This window comes from Hevea brasiliensis, chromosome 7 (assembly GCF_030052815.1).
Source record: "Hevea brasiliensis isolate MT/VB/25A 57/8 chromosome 7, ASM3005281v1, whole genome shotgun sequence".
In the NCBI taxonomy this organism is placed as follows: Eukaryota; Viridiplantae; Streptophyta; class Magnoliopsida; order Malpighiales; family Euphorbiaceae; genus Hevea; species Hevea brasiliensis.
Genome location: NC_079499.1, coordinates 8,781,076 through 8,790,487, shown reverse-complemented (window position 1 = coordinate 8,790,487; position 9,412 = coordinate 8,781,076). Strand labels below are relative to the sequence as shown.

Here is a 9,412-nt window from a genome sequence, read left to right as displayed (position 1 = left end):
ATATTAATAAAAAAGTATTATAAATTAATTTAAAATTAAATTCAATATATTTTTTGAAAATATTAGATAATTTATTAACAAATTTTAGAATAATATGTTTAAAATATATATTTTTAATTTTCGTATAAATCTAAATCAAAATCAAAATTTTTTATTTTTTATTTCTTTTTAAGTTATTGAATTAATTTTTTTAGATTATTTATTATTTATTTATTTTTATTTTAATAATAAAATAATTTATATAACATAATAAATTAATAATTATATGTTTATCTCAATAAACAATTAAATTATATGGTAGATTTTATTAGTTATTTATATATTAATATCAATAAGATACAATTTTATTAAATATTTAATATAAATTAATTATCGATTATTAGTTATTATAGCTATATTTAACATTTAAATTATATATATATATATATAAAGTTAAAAAACCGGTGGAGGAAACTGAAGGTTAAGGTGGCGGTCAGGGGTCAAAACGCGGCACCGCATGGGATAAAGAGCATCGCCAATCGAAAATTCGGCAATATTATTGATTGTTCTCTCTCTCTCTCTCTCTCTCTCTCTCTCGCTATCTGGGTGTGAGGTGGGCGCAGAGATAATCGAAGTCCATAATTTTCCATCGTCCATGGACTCTACTTCCCAACCATCAGGTTTCTCTCTCTCTCTCTCTCTCTCTCTCTCTTCACCTTCTGCTTCGCTAAAGATTCATGCTCTTTTAGTTTTTCTTCTTTAATATCTTTTAATGTAGATCTAGATTAATTATTGTGGGGTTTCAATTTGGCGTTTGGAGTCCTTGTTAGGGTTTCTCTGTGTATTAGATGGTCCATCTCTGGGCTCGATTCTTCGCTTGGATATCATAGGGTTGTTACTTACCTTATCTCACGCTTACTTACCCCAATTTTCTTCGTTACCAGACTGATAATTCTCGTTTCAAGACTTTTGGCCCTGAAAATTAAGGAAATTCATTGCTTTATCGAAGGATGACTTGCCTGAATTTTCTTCGAATCAGATTGAGACTTCTTGTTTTTTTAATGAATTTGGCTGGCAAATTAAGGAAATTCCCAATGATAATGGAGAATACCAATTGATTTATCAAAAAATCAGTAATTCTAATAAAAAATTAATCTCCTAATTTTATTTTTCGTATCCACGTTGATGGGTGTTCCAGAACCCACCTTAGCTATTTGACTGTTTGATGTAGTTTGCCATTAGGCTTTTATAAGGGTAAGCTGTTTTATAATTGTATATTGTTTGATACGTGAGTACTGATCCTGATTTACTTCTCATAGAAGTTTGGAGAACTGTATTTTCTTATTCACTAGCATTGTTGGGTCATAGATATGTTCAACGGGTTGCGTAACTCCTTGCAATATATTGCAGGTAGTAATGCTCCAGCTAAACCTTGGGAACGAGCAGGGACCTCATCATCTGGCCCAACACCTTTTAAACCCTCATCGCCTGGCAGCACCAGTGATGTAGTTGAGGCATCTGGAACAGCAAAACCCGGCGAAATGGTTCCAGCTGTCAATAAGAATACAACTGTGAATGGAAATTCTCTTGGTAGGCCTGTACCGACTAGGCCGTGGGAGCAGCAAACATATGGGAGCACATATGGAGGTATTTTTTGATCTCTTTAAAAGAGTGTACATCTGCTGGCATGCGTTCAGGCATGCTTGTTGTCTTTATCCAATTTTGCTCATTCCTAAATGCAATGGAAACTAGGCAGAAGAATATATTTGAGGACTTTATTCAGTAAATGAAAATGCATATCACCATTAGAATATCAGCCTTTTTGGGCTGGGAGTGATCTGCAGCTTTCTTGGTGTGCTAGTATAGATGTAGCTTATTATTTTCTATTTCCAATGCAGGCTACTGTAGCTTATTATTTTCCATGTCCAATGCAGGCTATGGCTCTGGTCTAAATTATAATTCTGGTTATGGTTCTGGAATGTATGGTTCTTCATATGGTGGAATTGGAGGGTATGGTGGTGGATTGTATGGAAATAACATGTATAGAGGAGGTTATGGTGGTCTGTATGGAGGCGGTATGTATGGTGGTGGGGGAACGTACAATGGTGGTTTTGGTGGTCCAATGGGTGGTTATGGAATGGGCATGGGCCCATATGGTGATCAAGATCCGAATAACCCCTATGGTGCTCCATCATCTCCTCCTGGCTTTTGGATTTCTTTCCTTCGAGTGGTAAGGAAACTCTCCTTTTTTGTTGATCCTTCTCTCTCTCTCTCTCTCTCTCTCTCTCTCTCTCGTCCTCTCTGGCATCAACTTCTTTGAGTTGTAAGGAATATCTCCCTTGTTTTATGGAAAAAACATCACCAGTTCAGTGCCTGAGCCCTGAGCTTGTCATAAAGAGAAAAACTTACACTTCTTGGTGACATTTCTACATTCAACTTTAGATAGTAGTGGATTCTGCAACTAAGTTCTAATTTGGAGCTCTGATATACTTGAGATGAAGGAAATTTGAAAGGATGGTCCATAATATTTAAATGATAGTCCCTTGTTCTCGTATCTTTTGACAGACTTGTGCTTTTATGAGCAAGCCTCCAGTCTGAGTAAAGTTACTTATCATTGCTAGATCTTGCATTTCCGTGCTTTGTTTCATTACTGTTATCAATTGCAAATACAAAGATCATTTTACCACATGTATAGACAAACCCGAAAAAATAAAAAAAAAAAGGGAAAGAACAGGTGGGAATGGGTTTGACTACAAGTAAACATGGAGAAAATGCTTGCCCACATTCTCTATTTTGTTTGAATGCAGAATATTTCATTGAGAATAATTTGATGGACCATGATTAGAGTTTGATTATTTAAAGCATGATTTCAAATAGTATCTTTATGTGCTATTACACTGTAACAAGTTGACCTAGTCTGTCATCCCAAGCTATTCAGAATGTGGGAGTAACTTTTTGGAGCTTTTTATTATATATAAAAAAAAAAAACTAAATTTGATAATCAAGCTGGACATATTGTTTAATTTTGCTATCTAAACTACTAATAGCGGTAAAACTTGTCAAGCAATAAATAATGTTTTTCGAGCTTGGAAATATATATTTGATTCAGGTTGCAGGCATGAAATGCTTGCTAAATATCCTAATTTCCCATTCTCTTGGAATATAGAATATTTTTTATGGGATTTGTCTAATTTATCCTGGATTTTTATTGTTTCAAGCACAATAGTCATGGTATCTTGATTTTCTGTTCATGAATTTTTGTTGTATCAGACTATTGAGTTTGAGGGGGCAAATCCTCTAGGCTTAAAAAAGATCCTAAATGAAATCTTCAATTCAGATCTATAGCTTAATATTCTATCTGAACTAATAATGGAGAATCTGTTTATGGAATAAATAGTGTTTTTACAACCTGCAAATGTAAATTTCTAATCATTTGGTATGCATTGATGGCAGATGCAAGGCGTAGTGAACTTTTTTGGCCGGATATCGATTCTGATAGACCAGAACACCCAGGCATTTCACATGTTCATGACAGCACTGCTTCAGGTTCTGCTCTTTTTAACTATTATTTACCTCTCCATTCAGTAATTTGGACAAAAAATTATAATAAAATTAATGCTTCAATTAGTGTAACTGAATGTAATCTTGACTGAGCTGTGGCATCAGAATTAAATGTCACATATTGACACATGGTATTGTCTTGTGCAGCTCTTTGATCGCACAGGCTTATTGTATGGAGAGTTGGCCAGATTTGTTTTGAGATTGTTGGGAATCAAAACAAAGCCCAGGAAGGTTCAAGGACCAGGGCCTGATGGACTTCCTGCTCCTCAAAATCCCCACCGGAATCAAAACTACATTGAGGGTCCTAAGGGTGCTCCAAGCGGTGCATGGGATAATGTTTGGGGAGACGGTGCTAATTAAGCCAACAATTCACACCTCGTAAATGATAAACAAAATAGAATTGAGTGCTGTGGTACGCAAGGAGATCATATGGATGCAAAGCTGCTTGGTTAGCTCACTAAATTATGTCTGTTGTTTGCTTGAAATAAAACTCTCTCTCTCTCTCTCTCTCTCTCTCTCTCTCTGTGAAGATGGCCAGCGTCCACCATTTGTGCCAAAATCTTCCTGCTGATGTTGTACCAAAGTCATAGCAACCCCGAAATGTTGGAAAGGAAAGATGTTTGATAATTGGAAGTGACGATGTAACATTATATATTTGAATAAATGATTATTATTTGGAGCAAGACTGATAGCTTTGTGTGCCTTTTAAGTACATATATTTAATGCAAGTTATATGTGAAGAGTGGTTTGAGAGGCCTAATATTGCCTGCATCTTGTTATGCAATTAAAGTGGCGACAACTTTATTGTCTAGGAACTCTTTCCAGCGGCTAGTGATCCATCTCAAGTATCTACTTTTGAAGTCTTGCCCTGGCTGATCATGCAGGTTGTACAGGGAATGGGGCGCATTTGTAGAGACTGTGGAGTTGGGACTGCAGCTTAGAGTTGTGGTGGTGTTGATGTTGGTTTTTTTTTTTTTTTTATCTGATTTTGGAGTTGTTTATTTAGTAAATTGCTTGTGCGTGTTCAGCATTTTCAGACAAGCAATTACCCTCAAAGATTCAACAAGAATCTGGTGCAGGAAGCTCTAAGGCTGCCGTGCAACAAGCTAGGCCCACTCCGATTAAGGACACCAATGGGGACAGTAGCTCAAAGACAAACACTGACTGTGAGCCCATTCAACCACTTGCAATCAGGGCAAACCAGCCAAGAAGACAAAAACATGTTTTCTAGTTGCCTTGACTATCTTTTAGTGTGTTTTTACATTGTTATTAGCTATTGTGTTTGAAACGTAACTATCATGATTAACTTTGAGCATGTGTGTTAGCTATTTTGTGATTGCTACCCTTTTAAATGCTAACATAAAGGGTAGTGATATATGTCCTACGTGTATTTTATGGTTTATGTTAATATTATTGTGGCTGCCGTCGAAAACAAATGGCTTAATGTGTAGGGTGTTCATTTAGTTAAATCAAATTGAATTCAATTTTTGACTTGCCGAATTTGAGACATCGTTCAGGTTGCCTATGATATTTCAAGTAAATCAAGAATTTTGATGAACAAACATATTTTGAAAATGTTCTTTGATGATTGGAAATGCTTGAATCTCTTTGAAAAAGCTAAGAGTAGTGGGTAATTTCATAGGTTGATATACAAAGAAATGTTTCTGCCTATCATAGTAAATTCTTCAAGTCTTATTTCATTTTCAAGGATCTAGAATAATTTTAAGCCAAGCTTTTAATGATTTTGAAGGGTCAAAATTAGCTCATTAATTTTGCCAAACATGCAAACCTGTCACTTAAAAGAAAATTCAAGTTTCTAACGGCAATTTTCTTATCAAATAAGGGACGCTCATCATGGTTTCACATCTGAATGGTTAGTTTTTGTTCCCTGATGTCAACATTATTTCTATACAATTTGAACTCCTCTAGTGCAGTGGAAGAAAATTGACGACAATGCTTGCTGATATATAAAACTGAGAGCCTTTTGCACCCTTCTCTGAGAGCCTGCAGCCCATCATCACACAAATTCTGGCAGCGATCCACATGAAGTTTCTCCAATTTATTGCAGTTGGACCCTATAGACTTCCATCCTGAAATCTTGACTGCATCACACGATCCCAAATTCCATTCTTGAAGCAACGGGCAACCCTTAGCTATTGCCATGATGGACTTGTCACCAACAGTTTTGCAATTCCAAAGGTAGAGGATTCTAAGCCTTGTGGCAAAACCTGAACCAATTACTGCTAAACCATCTTCAGGAATGCAATGGCTTATATGAGACACATTTAGATACTCAAGCCCTCCTCCGCTAACAATTCCCACTATCCCATTTGGTTTAAGGTTACAAAAATCTGCATCTAAATAAGCTAAAGTTGGTGAACACCCTGTAAGGCCAATGCCATTTATTTTTCTGCAACAAGATATCTTAACTGTCTGAAGATGATGGCATGCTTGAGAAAGAGCTCTCAGTCCAGAGTCAGAAACAAGAGGACAGTACGAGAGACTTATTTGCTTCAAAGCTGAGCAACCATTTGCTAGAGTTTCTAACCCAACATCAGTCATGTTGCATTTAGAAAGATTAATAACCATTAGAGAGGAGGAACCTGTGGCAACCAGGGAAAGTCCACTATCTGTGATTCCAGAACAGCAATCCAGATGAAGGGAGTGCAACTTTGAACGATAAAATTGCAATGGGGTTAGGCTTGAATTAGGTAGCCTCGTACAACCAGAAAGCGACAGGTGGTGCAAATGTTGAAAACGGGTAAGCAGCCTATGAAGACAGTAGGAATCACTATGAAGGTAGTAAAGGCGTGCGAAACAGGAAGGAAATCGTAAGGAATGGCAGCTTACATTTTGAATATTATACCAGCGATGGCAAGTTAAGCCAAATGATTCACAATCAGAACAAGAGCCAAGCCATTGAAAAATAATAATGAGACAATCATCAGGCAGGTGCATGACAGAGGTAAGAACATCATTTGAATGATCTTCCATGCCAAATTTGTTAGCTCTCTTGTGAAGGTTGTAAAGCTCGAATCTTTATGGCAAACTTTTTATAAGCAGTGCTGGATGAGCTGGGTGAGTCAAAACTGCAGAAGGCAGCAGAATCTCCATAACCATAGCCTATATGAGCTCCACATTTACGGCAAAGGAGTTTAGTTTTTGATCAATAATGGCCCCAGTTGAAAAGAAGACAATTTACCTCATCAACCTGCGTGAACCGGCTAAGATCAACAGAAAGGAAGGAGATGAAACCTTTCTTTATGGATTTGTGATATTCAGAACCTATGTTGGAGGTGATTCGATCGGAAGATGTTAAGCTCAAAGGATATCCACAAGACCCACAGCTGCAAAGGAGAAGGGAAAAGTTATCACAAACAAGTATTAAGAAGCAAATTATAATGTATATCATCAAGAGAAACAAAACTTATCATGAGCATTTTATAAATACCACAACCAATGAAGGTCACATGGACATAGCAGAAAAGAAATCAATTTGCTAAGATGTTTTTGACTGTCAAGTATTTTAGTCTTATTAACTTTTTATAATATATTGGGCCTTCAAGACGAACCACAATTTGTCCAAAAAAAGGGGACGAAATAATGTGTCAGGGGACCACTTTGTCTGAACATAGGTTTCTAACTTCCAAGAGGTGGAAAGATTGCAGAATAATGACACAATAGTTTCTGGAACCACATTTTTTATTCTCGGCAGACTGAAAAATCAGTCAGCAAAAAGGCTAGAGAGGTAATGAAAGGGCTCACTGGAACTACATTTGAAACTAAACTGAAGGCAGATATTAAAGAAAAGTAAACATGAAAAATATAAATAAAAACTACCAAATCATGAACCTAAATAGGCCGCTTGGTGTTGAAGTTCAAAGGAGGAAAAACCTAGTAGTACTTTCTCCCTTCAATTTAGTCGGTACATTGCCAACAGGACTTGCTCGCAATGTTGGATATCTCATGCATTAAAATGGTCTTGAGAAACCTCCACTATGTCATTTTAGATGTAGAAAAGATGTTGACCAGAATCTTTGAATTGAGTGGTAAAGGCTGGAATGTGTAGCAGAAAATCTATTGTACGTTGATACACCTCAGACTCAACCTTAACTATGTGTCAGCCGAATACTGCTGATACATTAGAACTATAAAATTTGACAAAAAATCAGTAATTAATTTTTTTTTAAAAGAAGACAAAGTGATGACTGCCAAGTATAATCTAATTGAATCACTATTCCATCACTTAATCAGTAATTAAAGTAAAATTAAAGTCCCCAAACCATTGCTCAAAAGGTTTATTTTTAAAATATGAAACAATAAAGGACACCTTAGGGATCAAAACAGCACTTTAATTATCGATTATCAAGCAACATTATAATATACATTGCATGTTAAACAAACTTAGTGTATTCTGACGATATACACACTTGCGGATTTAAGAACAATTACTTGCAGGTTCTTCCCTTGAGAAGCATAATTTATTACTGCAAGGAGATTTGCAGTAATTATTTTCTACAGTTGCTTATTCTGCAGAAACATCAAGCACTGATTGTGGATAACCACAGTTATGATCTCAGAACCCCAACTGTTCAGTTCATCATAAAGCAACAAAAACCTTTATAGTTCAATTATTCATATAACTATATTTGTACATAAGCTTAACAATAGCTTGGTTCCTACAGATTAACTTGATTAGAGAATCTTATGCAAAAATCCTTCATCAAGATATTGCAGATAAAGATCCTGATTTTCAAAATTTAAAACCCAAAGATCCTAGCTTTTCGTTCTTCAATAAAGCCCATTGCAGTAACATATAAAAAGGGTCCCATATTAACAGAACTGTTAACAAAATTGGATACCCTGTTTCCATTCTATTAAAAGCCCCAAAAAACCCCATCAAGAAATCACCATCAAAAAGTCAACCAGACATTAGTGATTAACCAAGCCAGTTTATGAGAAGACTTGAACTTCCACTTAGAGATGCCTCCAATTCATCCAAAACAGCAAATGCAGCTAAATCACACTAACAAAAAACTACATCCACATTTTCAAGACTTCAAACTACAGGATCTTCTATTGCCTCCTATCATTTCCTTTAGTGAACGACTATCCATCAAAAACAACCAGTTAAACATGCAGAGAGAATAATATCTTGTTCCCTTTTTCCATTTGCAGGATTTTTTCCCCTCCTCTATACAAATCAATTCTATAAAATGACAAAAATTCTAGCATTCAGCTTGAAACCCTTTTCACGAATAAAAGCAAAAATCCATCTTATGAACTGAAATTACCCACACCATCAACAAAAACCCAGAAACCCAACAAAAAAAAAAAAATTGCAGATAACTTCGAGAGGATGATTAGATTTACCTGTAAGAAACGTCAGCTTGGGACATCCTACGTTAGACGATCAGAAAATGGTGTTCTGGGATTCCATGTGAATCAAGTATTAGTAGTAGCAAGTTTAATAGCAGTGTGGTGTGGGATTTGTTTGTTAGTTTTGGTTAGGAGAAGGAATGATTTCAACCAATGGGATGTAAAAATTTTGTCTTTTTCAACTTTAGAGGTGCAGTCTGCTTGGATTTGTTAAAAACATAAATTATATTTTAAAAATAATTAAGTTTTTATGTATAATAATTTACAAGTTAATCTTTAGATATGTAAAAATTATGGATAAATTTTTTATTTTTTTATAAATAGATAATGTAATTCCTTCAATTATATACAGTAACAAAATAATTATTTCATTTAAGGTCTTAAAATTAGTTATTTTAAAATAATTTTTTTATTTTATTTTATGTATAACTGATAAAGTATAAGTATTAAATAAAAATGACTATAAAATTAATTATTAAATATAAAAATAATT

General features: G+C 35.2%; 2 protein-coding genes across 4 annotated transcripts; one reads left to right on the top strand and one right to left on the bottom strand.

The window, feature by feature from the left end:
• The first annotated feature begins 450 nt into the window (after positions 1–450).
• Positions 451–4,223, top strand: LOC110649208 (peroxisomal membrane protein 13). Its single transcript, XM_021803690.2, has 5 exons — positions 451–659; positions 1,390–1,626; positions 1,914–2,209; positions 3,433–3,525; positions 3,688–4,223. Exons 1-5 carry the CDS (start codon positions 635–637, stop codon positions 3,898–3,900), a joined length of 864 nt encoding a protein of 287 aa, XP_021659382.2. The 5' UTR covers positions 451–634; the 3' UTR covers positions 3,901–4,223.
• Positions 4,224–5,336: 1,113 nt separating this feature from the next.
• On the bottom strand, positions 5,337–9,101 carry LOC110649207 (F-box/LRR-repeat protein 12). Of its 3 annotated transcripts, XM_021803689.2 has the most exons (3): positions 8,914–9,101; positions 6,743–6,887; positions 5,337–6,663 (listed from the first exon to the last, which is right to left on the bottom strand). In XM_021803689.2, the coding sequence occupies exon 3, from the start codon at positions 6,532–6,534 to the stop codon at positions 5,401–5,403; it is 1,134 nt and encodes a 377-aa protein (XP_021659381.2). In that variant the 5' UTR covers positions 6,535–6,663; positions 6,743–6,887; positions 8,914–9,101; the 3' UTR covers positions 5,337–5,400. The 3 variants fall into 3 exon arrangements, with proteins under 3 accessions (XP_021659381.2, XP_021659380.2, XP_058005938.1); XM_021803688.2 differs by having other exon boundaries at positions 5,337–6,887; XM_058149955.1 differs by lacking the exons at positions 6,743–6,887; positions 8,914–9,101 and having other exon boundaries at positions 5,337–6,310; positions 6,391–6,537.
• Positions 9,102–9,412: the final 311 nt, after the last annotated feature.

Excerpts from the sequence above, each read along its gene's own strand:
- LOC110649207 (XM_021803688.2), bottom strand. The coding sequence starts at position 6,534 with ATGGAAGATCATTCAAATGATGTTCTTACCTCTGTCATGCACCTGCCT.
- LOC110649208 (XM_021803690.2), top strand. The coding sequence starts at position 635 with ATGGACTCTACTTCCCAACCATCAG. Across the intron at positions 660-1,389 it reads CTCTACTTCCCAACCATCAG|GTAGTAATGCTCCAGCTAAA; the intron begins GTTTCTCTCTCT and ends AATATATTGCAG. Across the intron at positions 2,210-3,432 it reads GGATTTCTTTCCTTCGAGTG|ATGCAAGGCGTAGTGAACTT; the intron begins GTAAGGAAACTC and ends CATTGATGGCAG.